This window comes from Tachyglossus aculeatus, chromosome X5, assembly GCF_015852505.1.
Source record: "Tachyglossus aculeatus isolate mTacAcu1 chromosome X5, mTacAcu1.pri, whole genome shotgun sequence".
In the NCBI taxonomy this organism is placed as follows: Eukaryota; Metazoa; Chordata; class Mammalia; order Monotremata; family Tachyglossidae; genus Tachyglossus; species Tachyglossus aculeatus.
This window is the reverse complement of record NC_052097.1, coordinates 829,171-851,549: the sequence shown is the minus strand read 5'-3', so window position 1 is coordinate 851,549 and position 22,379 is coordinate 829,171. Positions and strand designations below refer to the sequence as shown.

At 52.5% G+C, this 22,379-nt stretch overlaps 1 protein-coding gene across 3 annotated transcripts in view; it reads left to right on the top strand.

The window, feature by feature from the left end:
- The window catches only part of LIMCH1 (LIM and calponin homology domains 1), an 83,230-nt gene extending 69,069 nt beyond the window's left edge, over positions 1-14,161 (top strand). For 2 of the 3 annotated variants that reach the window (XM_038769102.1, XM_038769101.1), the window contains 6 exons: positions 319-440; positions 658-760; positions 1,071-1,148; positions 4,606-4,714; positions 6,432-6,534; positions 12,270-14,161. In XM_038769102.1, the coding sequence (XP_038625030.1) occupies positions 319-440; positions 658-760; positions 1,071-1,148; positions 4,606-4,714; positions 6,432-6,534; positions 12,270-12,295 (541 nt within the window). In that variant the 3' untranslated portion in view covers positions 12,296-14,161. The remainder of the gene's footprint in view (positions 1-318; positions 441-657; positions 761-1,070; positions 1,149-4,605; positions 4,715-6,431; positions 6,535-12,269) is intronic. The other variant, XM_038769103.1, reaches the window with a different exon arrangement.
- Positions 14,162-22,379: the final 8,218 nt, after the last annotated feature.

Here is a 22,379-nt window from a genome sequence, read left to right as displayed (position 1 = left end):
GTGACTTGTCCAAGGTCACACAGCAGACAAGTGGAGGAGCTGGGATTAGAACCCACATCCTCTGACTCCCAAGCCCGTGCTCTTTCCACTAAGCCATGCTGCTTGGACAAGTCACTTCATTTCTCTGGGTCTCAGTTCCTTCATCTGTAAAATGGGGATTAAGACCGTAAACCCCACGTGGAACATGGATCGTATCCAACCTGACTAGGTTGTATCTAACACAGTGCTTAGTATGGTGCCTGGAACATAGTAAGCACTTAATAAATAAATAAAAACAGAAAAACCAAAAGTAAAAATTAAGTCTGGTCCTTTGATCAGCAGGGTGACCACAGGAACCAGCTCCCCAGGGCTGCAGACTCCTCTGCCCACGGAAAGTCTCCAGGAGCCCAGCCCAACCCTAATGGAGCGGGCATCCCCTGGCCCGATGCCACTGCCCCCAGGTAAGCACGCCATTCTTTTCCCCTTGGTCTCAGGGGCCCTCTGGCATGGGAGTGGGACTCTGGCAAGTCACTGTGGGAGGAAAAAAATCTTTCATATGATGAGGATGACATCTCCAGCTGGATCCCGCCCTCAGGGTGGTGATGTCCGAGGGGGGCAGGTGGACCACAGCCACTCTCCCTCCCGCCACGGTGACCAAGCCCCCTTCCTTGGCTTCAGAAGCAACGAGGACTCTGCCACCTGCCACAACTGGGAAACAGGAAGGGGCTGTGCTGGAGATGGGGGTCAACCACCAGCCCAACACCCCTGGAGAAGTGAGGAGGTGAGGGTGACTGTGGACCACAGCTCTACGGGGAGTGCGCAGAGTGGGTGGAGGCAACCTTGGGGAGGGCCAGTGGGCTGCCGGGCTCCCACTCCAGGCAGCGCTCAGGGAAATTGGCCTGGACAAAATGGAATCATTTTGGACTGGGGGGAGGTTGCACCTTTGAAGTCCCTGGTCCAAGCAGCCTGGTGGGGGAGGGCAGAACCCCAGGCTCACTTGACACATCCTTTCAAATGAACCATTGGCTCGCCCTGCTAGGGTGGAGGCCATGAAAGTCAGGGGTCAAACATTCACTTTCTTTCCTGTTCAGGAGGAACCCCGGAGAGAGGCTCAGAGCTGGACTGCCATCGCCAAATTCTCCCACGCCCCCAGGCCAGTCACCCAGCAGGTGAGACAGACACACACAAACACACCCACACACCCCACCACAGCCAGGCGCCCCTCTCCCACACCACCCCAGCAGGTCAGATAGGACCGAGGGCAATTTGTAGCCTCTGGGGCACTGGCCTCTTTTTGGGTGCTTACAATAAGTAGTAGCCATGGTACCTATTGAGCGCCCGCCAAGTGTGGCGCACTACAGTTTCCACTGTAATGGAGGAGACAGACATAAAGACATAACAGATAACTAACTGGTTGCACAGCTGAATGTATCCAGTTGGTGAGGATAGGGATAATAATGATGGTATTAATAATAATAATGACGATGATATTTGTTAAGTGCTCACTATGTGCCACGCACTGTTCTAAGCGCTGGGGTAGATACAGAGTATTCAGGTTGTCCCACGTGGAACTCACAGTCTTAGTCCCCATTTTACAGATGAGGTAACTGACACACAGAGAATTTAAGTGACTTTCCCAAAGTCACACAGCTGACCAAATAGCAGAGCCGGAAATAGAACCCACAACCTCAGACTCCCAAGTCTGTCCCCTTTAAACACAGATGCACTAGAAGAATGGCTGCGGGGATATAGGGAATTAATTGGGAAAAGCTTGTTGGAGGAGGAGGAGGGCTTTGAAGATGGAAAGACTGTGGTCTGGTAGATTAGCGGGTGCAGCAGCAGGAAAGGAGCGGGTGAAGAGAATGGAGACGTAAGATGGGGAAAGCTGTTGGAGAGCCTTCTAGCTGGCTGCTTGTGAGGAGAGGGGAGATGCATGCCAAGCGATACTTTAAGAAAATGGTCCGCACAGCAGTGAGTGTGTCGTACGATTGCAGTCGGGGGAGAAGCTGGAGGCAGGGAGGCCAGAAGACCAGGGAGGAGGCTGATGCAGTTGTCTAGCTAGATTTCAGCAAGAGCATAGACCAGGGCGGTGGCAGTTTGGGTGGATCACAGAAATGTTGTAGAGGAAGAACTGTCAGGATTTAGCAGTAGAGTGAATGTGAAATAATAATAATGGTAATAATGATGGCATTTATTAAGTGCTTACTATGTGCAAAGCACTGTTCTAAGCGCTGGGGAGGTTACAAGGTGATCAGGTTGTCCCACCGGGGGCTCACAATCTTAATCCCCATTTTACAGATGAGGTAACTGAGGCACAGAGAAGTTAAGTGATTTCCCCAAAGTCACACAGCTGACAGTTGGCGGAGCCGGGATTTGAACCCCTGACCTCTGACTCCAAAGCCCATTCTCTTTCCACTAAGCCATGCTGCTTCGCTGAAAGACAGTAAAGCATAGAGGTTGACGTCCAGATTGGGGCCTTCTGGGCAGTAGGGATGACGGTGTTATTAGCAGAGGTGGGAAAAGTAAGAGAAGGGGAGAGAAGTCATTTAGTTTTAGACATGTTAAGTGTGAGGGGCTTATGGGACATCCAGCTGAACATGACGTAAAGATAAGAGGAAAGGTGATTTTAGGGTCTGGTGCTGGAGAAGTAGATTTGAGAGTATTAGAGCTGGCATAGACTTGTGAATGGATGAGCTTCTGACAGTAAGAGTAGGGGAGATACAGGATTGTGGAGGGTCAAGGAGGGAGGTGGAGGGGAGGAAGTGGAGGTAGCGGGTGTGTTACAGCCAGTTGGAGGAGTTGAAGAGGAGTGGGAAGAGGGAGATGAAGCAATAGCTGGGTGGCGCATTGGGGTTCAGAGTTCTTTATAAGCTAGGGGAGATGTGGATAGGTCAGAGGGGAAGGAGCCATGAGCAAGTGAGCAGTTGATGGTAGGGAGGGAAAAAGGAGGAGGAAGAAAAGTGGGAGCAAGTGTTTTGAGAGGGTGAGTAGGGAGAGAAATGAGGGGACAGGATGAGAGAGAGTAAACTTTGAAAGCAGGCTGCAGAATCCCTGAGTGATGGCTGGGAAGAATGAGAGGTGTCGAGGGAAGTAGAAGTAGTACATTGGATGGTTTCCATTAGTTGGTGAAGGCGTCAGGGACTCAGGGAGGAAGGAGACCCTAGGGGGCTTCAGAAGGGAGTTAAAGGACTGGTGGAGGCAATGGGCAAGGGAATTGATGAGGGAGAAGTTAGGAAAGGTTAGGCAGTAGGAGATGGGGTGGGGGAGATTTGAGCGAATCTGAAGGCAGAGGGGAAGACACCCTAAGAGAAGGAGCAGTTGAAGGTGAGGGAGAAAAGGATAAATGTCTTATTTATTAAGCACTTATGGTGTGCGGGGTGCTCTGCTACGCTTGGGAGAGGACAACAGAGATGGTCCCTGCCCTCAAAGAGCTGACAGTCTAGATGGGGAAACAAAGATTAAAGTCAATTACAGGTAGTAATAATATTTATTAAGCACTTACTGTGTGTGGAAGTGCTGCGAGAGAATGCACAAGTGGGAATTAGAAACGGACCCTGTCCCTTGGAAAGCTTGGGTAGAAGGAAACATATATAATATGTGCAAAAGGGAAGAGAGAAGGGGGCATCCAAGTTCTAGTTGCGAGGGGAGGACGTGAGAAATTAATTAGGGAAGAGACTTCCTGGAGGAGATGCAGTTTCATAAGGGCTTCCAAGATGGGAAGAGTTGTGGCCTGGCAGGTGTGAAGGAGGAGAGAGGTCCAGGGAGGAGTATGGGAGCAGATGTGTTTAAGAAGTGAGAGGGGGTAGAGTCAGAGGGACAGGTGTCAGAGAGGGTAGTTTAGAGGGCAAGTGGGAGATCTCTTGAGAAACAGTTGGGAAGGAGGGGAAAGAATAGGAAAGAGATTGTTGGCTGAGACACCAGTATCAATACTGGCTTTTCCCCCGCCATCTCGTTCCTCTCCCCACTACTGCCACCCAGTTCAGCCTCCAGCTGGACCAGGCCCAGGGCCAGGCCAGGGTGAAGTCCTGCACATCGGCCTGGCCGTGTCCGTGCCAGGGCGGTGATTATGATGGCTGGAACCAACAATCTAATAATGGAATTCAGCTGGCGCCTCTCCTGGCGAGACAGCCGCCCCCGCCCACCCCCAGTCCCCACGTGGCTGTGAAGGAAGAGAGGAGAGGAGCCTGGGGGATGGCAGGGAGTCAGCCAGGACAAGAAGCTCATGGGGCTTGGGGTGATGGATAATGCCCCCTCAAGACTAGCCAGGAAACCTGCAGGGAGAACCAGTTCTTCCTCCCAGGGGCCAGAGCAAGGCCCTTGGCAACGACTGGCTAGGGACTGAGCACTATAGAGCTTCTCACATCCTGTCCACCTCACAGTCAACACCACCTCCACCCTCCTGTCCATCACTTCAACCCAGAGCCTTGGCATAATCCTCAACTCCTCCCTCTTTTAAGGCTCACATCCAGTCTGTTGCTAAATCCTGTCGGTTTTCCTCCGCATTTCCCAGATCCTCTCCTTCCTCTCCACCCTGCTGCAGACACTTGTCAGACCCCGGCTTGACCACTGCCTCAGCCTGCCACTCGCTGGCCTCCTGACGGCCTTTAATGTGTTTCTCCCCACCAGGTCAGTCAGTGGGAAGAAGCTGTGCTCTGCCTGTGGCCTTCCCTTGGGCAAAGGAGCAGCCATGATCATCGACACGCTCCACCTGTACTTCCATCTCCACTGCTTCAGGGTACGTGGGCATGGGTCCAGGGTCAGGCTCCCTCTTCGGACTCTCCTGCCAACGGTCCGGGCTCTTCCCCGGGGAACGCATGTCCAGCTTGCCCGCCTTCGAGTGGCATGGGGCCACCAGTGTTTTGTGCCCAGCCTGTACAGGTGATACCATCGGGTGGAGGCAGGAGGTTTGGCATGTCCCCTCCAGAGGGGTGGGCCAGCACTCTGCACGCCGATACCTTGTTGCCTGTGTGGGTATCACTGACATTTTGGTGTCAAAATTGCCCACTCTCTAATAGGTATGTCCTGTGTTGGCACTCCCACAATGGCAGTGGAAACGTTCGTCACCTCTGTGGGGGGCCACACAGGCATGTAGTGATGGCAACACACTTACATGTCGGGATGGCATAGCACCACCAGACAGTCTCTGAGAGCTCTGGGGAGATTGGCCAGCCCAATACTAGTGTCCACCTTTCTTAAAGCAAACCCCTGCTGAGAGCTATTTCTGGGCACTGTTCTGTACCCTGTACCCTGGGTTTGTGGCCTGGACTCACTTGGACCAGTGACATGAACTGCGCTTGCCTGCTGGGTCATGAATTAGTGGAGCTGGTCACCTTGTCGACCGATAATGATTTTCATCCTCACTTAACATCCTGGCAATACAAGGCACTGATGATTCTTTCCTGAGCGCCGGTCTCTCTTCTGGTTGTTTTCCCTACCACAAGCATGTAGCTCAGTAGTGCCGGCCTCCTGGAGAGCCAAGTCTGTGGGAGGTAGGCAGTTTTTAGAGGCACTTTGTTTTTTACAGTATTCGTTAAGCACCACGTACCAGGCACTGTTCCAAGCGCTGGGGTAGATACAAGTTAATCAGGTTGGACGCAGTCCCTGTCTCAAATGGGGTCACAGTCTTGAGCCCCATTTTACAGATGAGGGAACTGAGGCACAGAGAAGTTAAGTGACTTTCCCAAGGTCACACAGCACGCAAGAGGCCGAGCTGGGATTAGAGTCCAGGTCCTTTGACTCTCAGGCCAATGCTCTATCCAGTAGGCTGCACTGCTCTCCTTTTCTAGTCTCTTTCTCCACTTGGGGTGAGCAGGGTTGCTCAGACTTCCAGGATGCTGCCGCATGGCACTGACCTGTCTCCTCCTGGAGGACTCTACATATGGGAATGGGGTGGGTATTCCTCAGGCAGGGGAACCGGGACTCGAGTTGTGTTTGTGGTCGTGGTGATGGTTTACGCTGAGCATTCCGCACGCTGTCTCCCAGCACACGTTGGAAATGCTTCTCAGGACCTGGGGCAGGGTGTTTATGAGTGACTTCTGTGTCCTCAGGTCAGTCTGGCCACAGCGTACTGGACGTGTTGGAGAGCTGAGGGGGTTGGATTGGGAAGCAGCGAAATATGGAGAGTCCAGACCCACCCCTTACATCCTCCCTTCCCCCTCCCGGGTGAAAACCCCAGGAAATGGCATCTAGTATGAGCAGACAGCCAGTACATGAAGAGGAGGGGACCAGCCCTCCCAGAGGCCCCCCATCCCCTTGTCTGGGCTGAGCCAGTGTGGTGGGGGGTAATGGAAGAGAAGCATCACCAAGGAGCCAGGTTTGGTTCCTCCCCACAGCCCAGAATCTCCGAGCCCTAGCCCCCTCTTCAGCTGCGGGGAGGTGGCAAGGAGGAGGCGGTGGTCCGGGGCCGGGTTTCTCAGAAACTTCCTGTCTATCTCCCGTCTCTCTGCCCACAGTGTGGAGTGTGTAGGGGGCAGCTCGGCGATGCCGCGCAGGGGACAGATGTCCGGATCCGAAACGGCCTGCTCACCTGCAACGATTGCTACATCCGCTCCAGAAGTGAGTGAGCATGAGGCTCTCCAGGCCTGGAGCTTTTTTGGCTCTGACTTTTCAGCGGCAGGCTGTCCTGTTCGCATCACTTCCCATGTGGGTGTCCTGGCAGTTGGGGCGGATGAGATGATGGCTTTTCTGCCCCTCCCTCCCCCTGGGCAAGAGGTTGGGAGGGGAGGAATGGACCCAGTGGACCCTCAGACCCAGGTTTTTAACCCATCTCCTCTTTAGAATCCCTAGTCTCCCACCCTATCACTCAGGTCGGATTCTTAGTCTTCTACTTCCTGGCTTCTGTCTCCTTTCTTCTCTGATTCTCCAATGCTCCCTCAGCCACCCACTTCCTCTCACTTCTCAACTCTGGCAAGCTTCTGCTCCACATACTGGATCCAGCACCCCACGAGTCACTAACCTCACAAACTCTGAAATCCCACTCTCTGAACACAACCTCCTCACCCACCTGCCCAACAAGTCCTTCCTTCCCACAGATACCCTGCTCTTTAGACCTTCCCTCTTCTTTGCCCCCCAAGACTTTCTCCATCACCTCTTCCCTCTTGCTGCACAACTGCACATCCTCAGCCCCATTCTACCCACTGAACCCAACTCACTCTCTCCAGTCCTGGATCACCACTTGAGTAGGATTCCTCTACTCAAGTCCAGAGCACTGCTGGTGTAAATCTGGATGCTGGCCAACATCGGCCACTTCAATTAAAGGCATTTATTGAGCATTCATTGTATGCAAAGCCCAGTACTAAGCACTCAAGATTGTGCAGTAGAGTGGGTTGACTCCTCAGATTCACCCTCCTGTACCATAGTCCCCTTGTCAGTGCAACAAGACTACCTTTCTTCCCTCGTGGCTCCCACTAATAATGCCAGACTTCTAACTCCCAGGGCCCCAGTGTCTGACCACAGCAGCTATTAAAACATTGAAACCATGAGGCATAAGCTCCCTAAAGCTTTTGCTTTTGAGCAAAAAAGAAAGGGGAACCATCGGAGGCTTTTGAAAAATTTCCATATTTGATCTGTTGCTAAATCTTGTCACTGTCTCCTTCACCATATTTCCAAAATCTGCCTTTGCATCTTCATCCAGCCATCCCCGCTGTCCAGGCCCCTGTCCTAGCCCAGCGAAATTCCTGTATCAAGCCTCCTCATTGGTTTTCCGGCCTCCAGTCCATACTTCACTTTGCTGTTCAGATTAACCTTCTAAAATGCCATCGTACATCAATCTCCCCACTCCTTAAAAGCCTCCAATGGTTGCCCTTTCTTTTTTGCATCAAACAGAAACTCCCGGCCCTTGGGTTCAAAGCAGCCCATCAGCTCTCTTCCTCTTACCTTTCCACTCTCTTCTCCACAGCACCCCAGCTTGAACTCTGTGTTCCTCCCAAGCTCCCCGTCTCTTTAGGCCTCATTCTCGCAACTCTTCTACCCATCATATAACCCCCTTGCTAACGCCCTACCCCCTGTCTGGAACTCCCTTCCCGTTCAAATCTGACAATCCACAGCTCTCCTGGACTTCAGAGCCTTCTGAAATCCCACCTTCTCTAGGAGGCTTGCCCTGACTAATTTTTCTTCCTCCTGGGTCACACCCTTCCTTCTCTCAACACTTTTGCACTCTTGAACAAAACTTCCTCCCTGCCTGTAGAAATGGAACACTTTTTCTTCCTTCCTGTAATTTATTTTGCGCCTGCCTTCCCCCACTAAACTGTAAGACCCCTGAGGGCAGGGAGTATGTCTACTAACTACTGAACTTCCTCAAGCACTTATTTCAGTGGTAAACGCATAGGAAATGTTCAACAAATCCTGATTGATCATTCTGCAGTTTTACTGACCTTAAGGAGGGTCCGGTCCTGTTGGCGTTTGCCACCAGGGGGCGCTGCTGCCCAGCTGCTGTCCCCTCGTGCCAATCTGAGCTGCAACCTGCCCTTTGGTAAATCAATCAATCAATCAATCAATCAATCAATCGCATTTATTGAGCGCTTACTGTGTGCAGAGCACTGGACTAAGCGCTTGGGAAGTACAAGTTGGCAACATATACAGACGGTCCCTACCCAACAGTGGGCTCGCAGTCTAGAAAGACACATTCTTTCACACATTACCTGCTGCTTCTCAACTGAGGGGGTCTGATGCGGCAGCAGAAGGAGTCAGAAGACACATTACCTGCTGCTTCCTTATTGAGGGGGCCTGATGCGGCCACAGAAGCAGTTAGGCACATCTTCACCAGAGGGTGATGGCCTGCCCGGCCCTAGAGGGAATAGCAGACACTCACTGGCCCGAGACAGGGGGCTGGCCCCGCTGACCTCTGGAGGACAGGGAACGGCAACTCTTCAGGAGTTCCAAAAAGCCTCTGCCCTGTCTTCTCACAGGCAGGTGCTGCAGCGGAGGGGCACGGGCCCATCGCTGCTCCAACTGTGCAGCCGGGAAAAGGCCAAAGCCCCTGGGACCCCTGGGTTTTGATGAGGTTTGGAGTTTCAGGGGCAAGGGAGCTGGCCAGTCTGCCGCCTAGCCTTCCTGGAGAGGGCAAGTGAGAAATGCCTGCAGGCCCCCTACCTTGCAGTGATTTCCTGCTGGGCGCCGCACCAGAGAGAGGGTTTGACCCAATGGAGTGCTGATGGAGCAGGGGTTTACCCGTTTATTCAGCTCTGTGGCTGGTACAACGGAGGATAGCTCAGCCTTGAGAGGGAGCGTGGCGTGGCATTTGCCTGTGATCCCACAGTCCTGCTTCCTTGGACTGCAGAGGGAGAGCCAGTGATCTTTGGGGAAAGTAGACTAGCCTCGACTCAATCAATCAATCAATCAATCGTATTTATTGAGCGCTTACTATGTGCAGAGCACTGTACTAAGCGCTTGGGAAGTACAAATTGGCATCACATAGAGACAGTCCCTACCCAACAGTGGGCTCACAGTCTAAAAGGGGGAGACAGAGAACAGAACCAAACATACCAACAAAATAAAATAAGTAGGATAGAAATGTACAAGTAAAATAAATAAATAAATAAATAAATAGAGTAATAAATATGTACAACCATATATACATATATACAGGTGCTGTGGGGAAGGGAAGGAGGTAAGACGGGGGGATGGAGAGGGGGACGAGGGGAGAGGAAAGAAGGGGCTCAGTCTGGGAAGGCCTCCTGGAGGAGGTGAGCTCTCAGCAGGGCCTTGAAGGGAGGAAGAGAGCTAGCTTGGCGGATGGGCAGAGGGAGGGCATTCCAGGCCCGGGGGATGACGTGGGCCGGGGGTCGATGGCGGGACAGGCGAGAGCGAGGTACAGTGAGGAGATTAGTGGTGGAGGAGCGGAGGGTGCGGGCTGGGCAGTAGAAGGAGAGAAGGGAGGTGAGGTAGGAGGGGGCGAGGTGATGGAGAGCCTTGAAGCCCAGGGTGAGGAGTTTCTGCTTGATGCGCAGATTGATCGGTAGCCATTGGAGGTTTTTGAGGAGGGGAGTAATATGTCCAGAGCGTTTCTGGACAAAGATAATCCGGGCAGCAGCATGAAGTATGGATTGAAGTGGAGAGAGACACGAGGATGGGAGATCAGAGAGAAGGCTAGTGCAGTAGTCCAGACGGGATAGGATGAGAGCTTGAATGAGCAGGGTAGCGGTTTGGATGGAGAGGAAAGGGCGGATCTTGGCAATGTTGCGGAGCTGAGACCGGCAGGTTTTGGTGACGGCTTGGATGTGAGGGGTGAATGAGAGAGCGGAGTCGAGGATGACACCGAGGTTGCGGGCTTGTGAGACGGGAAGGATGGTAGTGCCGTCAACAGAGATGGGAAAGTTAGGGAGAGGACAAGGTTTGGGAGGGAAGACAAGGAGCTCAGTCTTCGACATGTTGAGCTTTAGGTGGCGGGCGGACATCCAGATGGAGATGTCCTGAAGGCAGGAGGAGATGCGAGCCTGGAGGGAGGGGGAGAGAGCAGGGGCAGAGATGTAGATCTGGGTGTCATCAGCGTAGAGATGATAGTTTGAAGCCGTGGGAGCGAATGAGGTCACCAAGGGAGTGAGTGTAGATTGAGAACAGAAGGGGACCAAGCACTGAACCTTGGGGAACCCCCACAGTAAGAGGATGGGAGGGGGAGGAGGAGCCTGCAAAAGAGACTGAGAAAGAACGACCGGAGAGATAAGAGGAGAACCAGGAGAGGACGGAGTCAGTGAAGCCAAGGTCAGATAACGTGTTGAGGAGAAGGGGGTGGTCCACAGTGTCAAAGGCAGCTGAGAGGTCGAGGAGGATTAGGACAGAGTATGAGCCGTTGGATTTGGCAAGCAGGAGGTCATTGGTGACCTTTGAGAGCGCAGTTTCCGTGGAATGAAGGGGACGGAAGCCAGACTGGAGGGGGTCGAGGAGAGAGTTGTTGTTGAGGAATTCTAGGCAGCGCGTGTAGACAACTCGTTCAAGGAGTTTGGAAAGGAATGGTAGGAGGGATATGGGCTCCAAGACCAAGACCAAGTCTGGCCACAGAGGAACTGATTTTAGCCCTGGGGCTTTGCACAGAACCCCTCGCACACTCTCGCTCCTGCCTGGTGTGTTCCTATGGAGTGCAACGAGTGAGAAGATGGGCAGAGATGCAGCATGTGGCTACAGGCCTGTGGAGTCTCTGTCTGGCGGGTCAGCTCCAGGCAGCATTCACTGTCCTGAGTCACAGATTGCTGACTTCTGGAGCACCCGACATCACTGCCATTGCCCTCGGTACCAAGAGCCTGCCGGGCACCTCCTCCAGGCCCTACACAAAGGGGAAGGCACAGCCCCCGCCCAGATTGCCCACAGACCCAGCTGGTTCCAACAGGGCAGCACCATGGGAATGAGGAAAGGACAAGGGTGAAGAGAGAAGCTTCCGGCCTTTCCCAGTGGCAGCATCAGATGCTGGGAATCCTAATAGCCTCACCGTGTGGGAAAACCCTTCCTCTGGGCTGAGCTCCCCTTCAGCAGCTCTGGGTATGCCCTCAGCCAAAACGGCCACTCATAGCCCTCATCTCATGTGGCACCTTCGATCAACATTGCCCTGCCAATGGGGATTTATACTGAGGTTCCTTTGGATACTTCCAATCCACAGTTTCTTTTGTACCTTTGTCCTCAGTGGGTCTTCCCTGCTACCGGATTAGTGAAAGGGTCAGCTCCCCCAGCTGGGATGCTGTCTGTAAAGGGGCAACCAGTACACTTGGAGGGCCCGTGTGCCAGTTGCCCTCCTGGACACCCACCTTCATGGTCATTCATTCGTTCATTCAGTCGTATTTATTGAGCACTACTGCATGCAGAGCACTGTACTAAGCGCTTGGGAAGTACAAGTCGACAACATATAGAGACGGTCCCTACCCAACAACGGCCTCACAGTCAAGAAGGGGGAGACAGACAACAAAACAAAACATGTAGACAGGTGTCAAAATTGTCAGAACAAGTAGAATTAAAGCTATATGCACATCATTAACAAAATAAATAGAATAGTAAATATGTACCAGTAAAATCGAGTAATAAATCTGTACAAATAGATATGCAAGTGTTGTGGGGAGGGGCAGGAGGTAGGGCAGGGGGGATGGGGAGGAGGAGAGGAGAAAGGGGGCTTAGTCTGGGAAGGCCTCCTGGAGGAGGTGAGCTCTCAGTAAGGCTTTGAAGGGAGGAAGAGATGGTCAGAGATAGCTCCCCTCTCCAACCCTGACTTCCTCCAGGCAGGCCATGTGGGCTAGGTGTAAATTCTTCCCCAGAGGGCAGGGCTGAGCCTGGCTCTCCCACTAATGGACCTCTGGTTTCATGTCCCCTAGGTGCCGGACAGCCCACAACATTGTGACTCGAGTCCCTACCTGCACATGGTCATGCCCCCAGCTCCTGGCCTCCACATTGGGCTCAACGCCCAGCTCCACCCCGATGCCTGTGACCACACATTTCTGCTGGCCGGGAGTTGCGGGGCCGGCGTGGTTCGAATCGAAGGGGTCATCGTTAACATGGTCGAAGATGCAATAAGCCGTTCAGTTTTAACATTTCTAGACACTAAACCCACTCCGTTTACAGAACTGTTATAGCTCCTTGCGTCCCAGGAGCATCAGACTAACGCCCGTGAAACACTAAACGTCCCACCCGACAACTTCTGACCCCGAGCGACCCCCTTGGCTGTTTTTTCCACAAAGGCGCTGCTTTGGCAATCTGCTTGAGGATCCATCCACATCAAAGGGGGAGATGTCCTGCTGATATGTTACCACTCCAAGAGGGCTCTAGGGCTGGAAAGAGAAAACCAAGCTGGACCAGGGGCTGACCAGCCGCCCACCCCAAGCCGGGAACGTGCCCGGGAGAGGGAAGTAGAGCCATGGCCAGATTTGCTGACCCTCTGTTTGTCAGCTGGGGAAAGCAGCAGCCCTGAGCTGGGGAAGGGGAGGTGCAGACCCTCCCTCCCTTCCTCTCCCTCCTCCCCTCCCCCAGGCTGCTATCAGGGAAGTGGTTTGGGATCCGTCCCACGCCATTCCTGGGTCAGTGTTCCAGCCACAAGGACTTTGTTCATCTCCCTGTCTTTCCCAGAGCGATCTGGCCAACTCCACCGACTGTTCCCGGGATGGAGTTCTGCCAACTGAGAGCAAGCGGGTGGCAGGGTCAGAGAGCACAGCCCCATCCCTACCCCTTTCTTTAAGGGGAGAGGAAGTCTGTTTACCCGGTCTGGAAGCCCCAGTAAATTGAATGCCAAGGAGGTCCTGTTGAGAAGGCAGAGTCCTTGGCCTGGCTGGGGGTGCTGTGGTGGAAGGGAGAGGATGGGAATCCTGGGGGGATTTCTTTGTGAACTGAGCAATCTCTTCTGAGGGAGGGATTGTGGAGTGAGAGTTCAGCTATACGGTCAGGGAGGTCAGGTCTTGGGGAGCAGCACTACTTCTCTCTGGGACTTCCACGTCCTCTCACAAAAATTGTGCCTTAGAACACACGGGTGGCGGCCCAAGGAGGGAAGACAGCAGCGCCAAAATGCACAGAACCCACCGCCGCCCTCCCTCGCACCCCCAGCACTGAGCGAAGCCAACGACAATGTTGCCTCCTCCAGCAGCAAGACACACGTGTGCTGCTAGGAGTCCCTGCTGCTGGCACAGTCTATGTTCTAATTGCCAACCGCTTCTGTCCGATCCGCATGGGTGGCCCCGTGGGGTCAAGTGGATGCCGGCCTGCCCTGTGTCCATTTGCCACTGAGCAACCACACCCCCTTTCGACCCTTCCTTGTCTCCCATCTTTAGGGGAGGGGAAAAGGACCCCTTTTCCCACCCAGAGACAGAACACCGCTGCCACCTGAACCATGGCTCAACTCCACAGGACTGCAAAGCCTGAGTTTTCTTTTCACAGATGTTCCAAAAGTGAATTGTTTCCTGTTCTTGTGTGTCTCTCACTCCTCAGACCCCCAGAACTGACCACTCTCCTCCTCCTCCCACCCCCCACTTTTAGATGCCCAGGGAGCTGCAACCATCTGCAGGAGCCACAAGGGCTGAGCCTCGTCTAGGGAAATGCCACGGTGGGGAACAGTAGGCAGGGAGATGCATTTTCTCATCTTTCACTAACCTTCATTTACAATATTTATTCTAAAACGCCTCTGGAATGAAAGGAAAAAAGTTGTCTAAAAATTTAAGCGCTTTTCTAGTCCATGTACATTTATAAATAAACAGTGCCAGTGGATTTGGTGCTGGGCTGACCCGTCTGCTCCTCTTTCTCACAGGGAGGGTCCCTGGGCAGCTGGGCCCAAGGTCGGGGTCCCAAGACACCACCTCCTCACCCTTGGCTTAAACAGCAAGACGCACGGGTGCAGGACGCCTAGTTTCAGTGATGGGGAGAGGGCGTGGGCATTGCTGGACCAGGGTGCTGGATGGGAGAGGGACGAGGCCTCGGAGGGGTCCGCCATCAGCCAGTCAATTGAGTAGCGGTATTTATCACCCTCTTGGATGTCTGGGTCCCCTGAGCCCAAGTTTCTTCTGAGCCAGACTCGGTACAAATAAAGCTGGAGAGTGATCTCTAGCCTTTCTCCCACCTGCCTCACAAACATCATCATGCTCAGCCTCCAAGCCACTGCGCTTGGAAGGGATGCAGGTACAAGCTCCTGGTCACAGAAGGAAAGAGGGACACAGAGAGGTTAAGTTCCTCACCTTAGGTCACACAGCTAATTGGGAGCAGAATGAGAACAAGAACTCAGGTCCTCAGCCTCCCAACCAAGGGCTATACTTTAACTAGGCTACCAAATGGTTTCATTCATCTATGGTGGTCAGAGTTCGGGATCCTGGGGGATTTTAGTAACAGTACAGTACCTGACCTTGGTTCCAAGCCAATCAATCAATCAATTGTACTTATTGGGAACTTACTGTATACAGAGCACTGGACTAAGCGCTTAGTACAGTGCTCTGCACATAGTAAGCGCTCAATAAATATGATTGATTGATTGATTGAACTAAACCCTTGGGAGAGTACAGTATAACAGATTTGGTAGACACATTCTCTTCCCACAGTGAGCTTACAGTCTAGAAGGGGAGACTGACAATGATATAAATAAATAAGTTACAGATATGTACTGAAGTGCTGTGGGGCTAAGGGAGGGATTACTAAAGGGTGCAAATCCAAGTACAAGGGTGACGCAGAAGGGAGTAGGAGAAGAGGAAATGAGGGCCTAGTCTGGGAAGGCCTCTTGCAGATGTGCCTTCAATAAGGCTTTGAAGGTGGGGAAGGTGGTTGTCAGTTATGAAGAGGAAGGGTGTTCCAAGCCAGAGGCAGGACGTTGGGGAGATGTCAATGGTGTGATAGATGAGATCTAGATACAGTGAGTGGGTTGGCATTAGAGGAATGAAGTGTGCGGGCTGGGTTGTAGTCGGAGAGTAGAGAGGTGAGGTAGGAGAGGGCAAGGTGATCGAATGTTTTAAAGCCGATGGTGAGGAGGTTCCGTTTGAAGCAATCTCCCACTGAGCACTGTTCCTCTGAGCGGTGTGGGAAAGGGTGCCCCAGGGGGAGCTGCTGTTGTTCATGTCCTGCCTCTGGCCTGGAACGCCCTCCCTCCTTCTCTCTGACAGACAATTACTCTCCCTGCCTTCAAAACGTTATTGAAGGCGCATCTCCAAGAGACCCTCCCCAATGTCCTCTCCCTTCTGTGTCACCCTGATTGCTCACTTTGTTCATCCCCCCTCACAGCCCAATAGCACTTATGAACATATCTGTCATTTGTGTCTTTCTATTAATGTCTGTCTCCCCCTCTAGACTGTAAGCTCATGGGCAGGGAATGTGTCTGTTCTCTCCCAAGCTCTTATTACAGTGCTCTGCACACAGTAAGTGCTCGATAAATACTCCTGATTAACTGACTGACTCCTATTGGCCCAGCTCCAGCCCAGAAAGGACTCAAACAGAGGCAGCATCCTGGAACTGTGGGGGGAAGGAACATCCCACAGGGCACGAGCGACCATCTGATAATGCGGCCGTGATTCAGGAAAAGGGCAGGACGAGGGTATGGCCACAGCCAGATAAGGAAGGTGAGTGGGTCCTTGGAGCGCCTGGCAGAGAGTGGCACCCTCCTGGCTACGGACTGAACCAGAGGTCAAGAACACCATGGTGGTGTCCGATCCTCCCATCCGTCACCTCTAGATCAGCAGCGCTGCTGTGGCATCAACAGCCATCGCCAAATGGCAGAACAGGGTCACCCAACAAGGTCTCGGTCGGCATCACCGGGCCCCACTGGGAGGATCTGGGTACAGGAGGGGATGGCTGCAGGATGCCAAGCTGGCCCAGGGAGTGGGGAAACAGATGGAGAAGTGTGTCTGAGGCCCTGAGATGCCCAGGGTGGGGCAGGGCGACAGAGCTTTGGATGCCTGGGAGACATTAGCAGCACAGACAGATCAGCCAGGCTGGCCACGGTCAGCAGTGGGAGGAGTGGGACAGGGGTGAGGGGGGAAGCTCTGGCAGCAGATGTTTCGGGAAGATGGAGTGAGCAAGATTACGAAGGGTGCACAGAGCCGGGAGCTGCAGGCCACCATTGTATTGGCCCAACCAAGGACCGGACCACAGTTCTGCAGCCAAGGGAAGCTGTTGGCCCAGCACCGGACTTCTGGGCTCCCAGCACACACACAGCGCCAGAGGACCAGCTATGGAAGCTCAAGCCAGACCTGCTCCATCCCTGGGGGGACAAGCCCGCAGCCTTCAGGATAGGGACCCGAGAAGCCCTCGCTCTCAGACCAGTGTTTCTGCCTCTTCTCTCCCTTCCAGCTGCTGGCCCACCTCCCCACCACACTGTACCAGGATGGGGAACTGGAATTAGGGTGGATTCATTTTCTGGGTGTGACCTCTGCTATGATCCCAGAATTTCCCGCTGGCTGGGGACTGCCTACAAGGCATTCATTCATTCACTCAATCGTATTTATTGAGCACTTACTGTGTGCAGAGCACTGTACTAAGAGCTTGGAAAATACAATTCAGCAACAGAGACCATCCCTACCCAACAATGGGCTCACAGTCCAGAAGGCACTTCTCAGCACACAAGGAGGTGGAAAAACAGACCAGAAAGGCTGGAAAGTGTGGGCCAGGCTGGACCTCGCCTGACCTATGAGGTGGATGGTGCAAACAGAACCTTCAGGGGTCTCCTCTGTGCCCCATAACTTCAACTGCATTTCCAGCACAAACTGAACAGAAGCCACAGCCAAGCACAGCCTGGCACCAATGTGACAGAAACAGCAAAGAGGCACAAGGTGACTGAGGGTGAAATCCTGAGGAAACTGAGCAGTAGAGTGGGGTAGGGGAAAAAGCCCGGGCTTGGGAGTTAGAAGGACCTGTGTTCTCATCCTGGCTCCTCTACTTGCTTGCTGCATGAACCTGGGCAATTCACTTAACTTCTGTGTGCTTCAGTTACGTCATATGTAAAGTGGAGATGTGGGACATGGATTGTGTCCAACCTGATTAGCTTGCATGTTCTCCAGTGCATAGTACAGCACCTGGCACATAGCAAGCACTTAACAAATACCATAAAAAAAAATCTGAGCCCAGCTGATCTTCTGGGTCCTGGAGTCCCCAGCCCTGGAGGTGGGTTAAGAGGGTGAATGTATTGTCTCAGCTCAGCAAACCACCCACTGAATTATTTCTTCCCACAGAGTGGCCGCCTGGTGAATGTGGATTGCCCACCTGCAAACTCCGGGCCGAGTTGAAGGCACAGAGGCACACTTTTCTCGAGGTCAATGGGCTGCTCCAGCCATCCCGTCTCCAGAGCCTTTCCGAGATCCAGTGTCTGAGAACGAAAAGTGGCTTGGCCTGTTGGATGGAGCACGGACCTCAGAGTAAGAAGGACCTGAGTTCTGGTCTTGACTCATCATCAATCGTATTTATTGAGTGCTTACTATGTGCAGAGCACTGTACTAAGCGCTTAGTACAGTGCCCACTCTGCCACTTACCTGCTGTGTGTCCTTGGGCAAGTCACTTAACTACTCTGTGCCTCAGTTACCTCATCTGTAAAAAAGTGGGGGTCAAGACTGTGAACTCTATGTGGGGCAGGGACTGTGTCCTGCCTCATTAACTTGTACAGTGCTTAGTACAGTGCTTGGCCCATAATAAGCACTTAACAAATGCCATTTTTAAAAAAAAGATGTGAATGTCCACCCTAAGTCAAGCTGGAGCCTCTCTCTGCCCCCTGACCTGGGCCCAAACAGAGGCAGAACAGAGGGCAGAGAGGGCAGTGAGCAGTAGGACCACCCACGCTCCAGTTCCACTGTTCCATGAAGTGCCTCAGGGGCCCGGACTGGCTCCTTCTTGGCAGTGGCTCCCGAGGGAGAGGGTTGGGGAGGGGGCTGGAGGGGGCTGGAGAAGGCAGGAGGCTCCAGCCGTGCTTCGGCCAGAAGCGAATTGACTGGGCCTTCTTGGCTGCTGCCCCAAGTTTTAATTGAATTTTGATGAGATGATGGATGTCGGACTTTCCTCCAAGCCTCTATGCTAAATTAACGGGGCTGTCTGCCTGGCTTCCTCTTAGGCTGCTGCCTGGGCAGGAGTTCCTGCTAATTATCCTACACAAGGTTGGGGGTGGGGCCGGGGCAGGGGCCCAAACTCCGTGGCTGATGCCAGGAATCGACAGTGCTGCCCAGCAGGGCACTGTGGATCAGGGCCGCCGAGGCTGCCAGGGCTACTACAAGGGAGGGAGAGTGGGGACCAGGCCCCACTGAGCTCCAGTCAGTTTGGGGCAGGAGCGGAAATCTGGGCCACTTTGCTTTGAAAGGGAGCAGCAACTGAGGTCCCATGGGACGCGAACGATTCTTCAAAGCCTGGAACAGCAGGATGTTGATGTCCAGAGGATGCTAATCCCACCTCTACTCCACGACCCCTGGAGAAGCAGCGTCGCTCAGTGGAAAGAGCAAGGGCTTTGGAGTCAGAGGTCATGGGTTTGAATCCCCGCTCCGCCACTTGTCAGCTGTGGGACCTTGGGCAAGCCGCTTCACTTCTCTGGGCTTCAGTTCCCTCATCTGTAAAGTGGGATTAAGACTGTGAGCCCCACGTGGGACAACCTGATCACCTTGTATCCCCCCCAGTGCTTAGAACAATACTTTGCACATAGTAAGAGCTTAACAGATACCATCATCGTCATCAACCCCCAGTTCCCTCACAATTCCAAAATGACATTCCAATCAGTCCTCCCTGATGAATTGCTGGTCTCCACAGATTATAGCCCCCAGCTGCCAGTGGAGCACTTTGGTGCCTCCTAAATCAGAGTGGACTGACACCTGGCTGTGGCAGTTCTGTGCAAAATAATAATTACCACTATGACATTTGTTAAATGCTTATCAAGGGCTAGGCACTCTACTAAGTGCAAGGTTAGCTATGATATAGGCAAATGGGACAGAGTTCCCTGTCCAATGAAGGGAACAGGCATTTTATTCCCATTTTGCAGATGCAGAAACTGAGGAAGATTAGAACTCAGATCTCTTGACTCCAAAGTCATGCTACTTCTCCACATACTAACATGTCTTACACATGCTATAACATAAGCACGAATGCATGCTTATGCTCATACACGTACTCAGATATAACTCACATACATGCTCATGCGCACTAACTCAGGAACTCTAATGGATGCTACCTCTTTCTAATCCTCCTTGACATGTCAGCTGCCTTGGGCACAGTAGACCACCCCCTTTTCCTAGAACACCAACATTAGTGTGCTCTGACACAATCCTCCCCTGGTTCTCCTCCTACCTCATTGGCCATATCTCCTTGATATCTTCTGCCAGCTCTAGTCAGCCTCCCAGTCCCTAATGGTGTCAAAGTTCAGTTCTGAGTCCCCTTCCTTTTTTTTCATGATATTTGTTAAGCACTTACTATGTGCCAGGTACTGTACCAAGCAATGAGGTAGGTAGATGCCAATCAGATTGGACACAGTCCAAGTCCCACATGAGGCTCAAAGTCTCAACCTCCATTTTACGGATGAGGTAACAGAGGCACAGAGAAGTGAAGTGACTTGCACAAGGTCACACAGCAGACAAGTGCTGGAACAAGGATTAAAACGCAGGTCCTCCTGACTCCCAAGCCCATGCTCTATCCACTGGCTGCACTGCTTCTATTCTCAATCTACACTCACTTCCATCGCAGGAGCTCTTCCACTTCCATGGTTTCAGCTGCAGATGACCCCCAAATCTACCTCCTCAACCCCAGCCTTGCTCCTTCTCTGAGATCTCACATCTCCTCCAGCCTCCAAGACAGCTCTGCATGGATATCCCTCCAGCACCCCCTGCTCAACATGTCCAAAACTGAACTCCTCCTCCTCCCAAAACCCTCTTCTGAACTTTCCCAAGACTGTTGACTTCACCACCACCATTCTCCCCAACTTGGCACCTTGGCATTATCCTTGTCTGCTTTCCCTTTCTCAACTCCCATATTCAGTCTGTGGCCACCTGCTTTCATTTCTTCCCCCACAGCATTTCCAGAATCCACCCCTGCCTCTCCATCCCCCCTTCTAGACTGTACGCTCATTGTGGGCAGGGAATGTCACTGTTTATTGTTGTACTGTACTCTCCCAAGTGCTTAGTATGGTGCTCTGCACATAGTAAGCGCTCAATAAATACAACTGAATGAATGATTGAATGAATGAATGAATTCCCATTAGTCCAGGTACTAGTCTTATCTCTACTCACCTACTGCATAAGCTTCCTCACAGACCTCCCTCCCTCCTGTGACTCTCCTCTCCAATCCATACTTCACTCTGCTGCCCAGATCATTTCTCTTAAAACACTGTTCTGTGCATCTCTCCCCTCTCCTCAACAACTCCCAATGGCTGTGTTTTCCTCCCCACATCTAACAGAAACTCTTGACCACTGGTTTCACAGTCTTTACTCAGCTTCCTCCTCTTTACCTACCTTCATCAATCGTATTTATTGAGCGCTTACTCTGTGCAGAGCACTGTACTAAGCGCTTAATGCCTCTCCCACTACAATCCACACTGCAAGTTCACTCCTTTCAAACCAACCTACTCACAGTTGGTGGTTCTCCTCTCTCTCTCTCTCTCTCTCTCTCTCTCTCTCTCTCTCTCTCTCTCTCTCTCTCTCTCTCGCTGCCAACGTCTTGATCACACCCTCCCTCCAGCCTTGAAGTCCCTTCCCTGTCATATCTGACAGACTACCACTCTTCCCCTCTTCAAAGCCCTTCAGAAATGGCATCTCCTGACTAATCTCTCATATCCCCAATCTGTCTTCACTACTACCCGCTTCTGCATCATTCAATCACCTGGGTCCTCACACCCACCCTAGGACTAGAAATCAGAAAATCTGGATTCTAATATATCGGTATCTAAATGATTAGAGGATCCGCTTCCCGCTTGATTGTACACTTGTTGAAAGAAGGAATCACTGCTATTTATTCTATCGTACTCTTCCCAGCACTCACTGAAGAGTTCTGCAAACAGTAAGTGCTGAATAAATACCATTAATTGACTGATTGAAATGACATTCCAAAATGGCTCACTTCAAGGTCACAATTCCCTAGTGCCCCTCCTCATTCCCCCAAGTCCCTATTAAACACAGAAGTGCACAGCCCTTCAGGCCCTCTCAACCCCCCACCACAGAGACCCACAGTGCCTCAGGTCCCCCCTCACCAGAGAACCTCACAGTCCCCCAGGATCACCCTAACCAAGGAAACCCGCAATCCCCCAGGGTCTCCCGTACCATGGAAACCCACAATCCCCCAGGGCCTCCCGTACCATGGAATCCCACAGTTCCCCAGGGTCTCCCATACCATACGAGCTCACAATTCTCCAGCTCCCCCTCACAATGGAACTCCACAATGCCCAAGGTTCCCCCCTCACAAGAGAACCCCACAGTTCCCCACCAAACCCCACAATCTGCTCAGGTTCCCCACATCATGAGACTCCACAGTCCCCCAGCCACCTCCACCGAACTCCAGAGTCTCCCACACCACAGACACCCACACTCCACCACCGCTCCAACAAGCCCCACACTCCCCAGGGTCCCCCACACCACAGGACTCCTCAGTTTCCCAGTTGCCCCCTCACAATCTCACAATCTCCCAGAATTCCCCTCACAATGGAACCACTCAATGCCCCAGTTCTTATATCAAAACAGAACCCCACATTCCCTTAAATAAAGGAAGCCCTTAATGCCCCAGTTCCCCCTCACCACGGGCCCCCTAATTACTCCAGGTCTGACCTCACCATGGAAACCTACAATTCCCCAGTTCCTCCCTTATTAAGGGATCCCTACCCCCCAAGTAGATACAAGATAATCTCGTTGAATATGGTCATTGTCCCACACAGAGCATACAATCTAAGGGGAAGAGAGTACAGGAATTTAATTCCCATTTTACAGATGAGGAACCTGAGGCACAAAGAAGTTAAATAACTTGCCCAAGGTCACATAGAAGTCAGGAGCAGAGCTGGGATAAGAATCCAGGTCCTC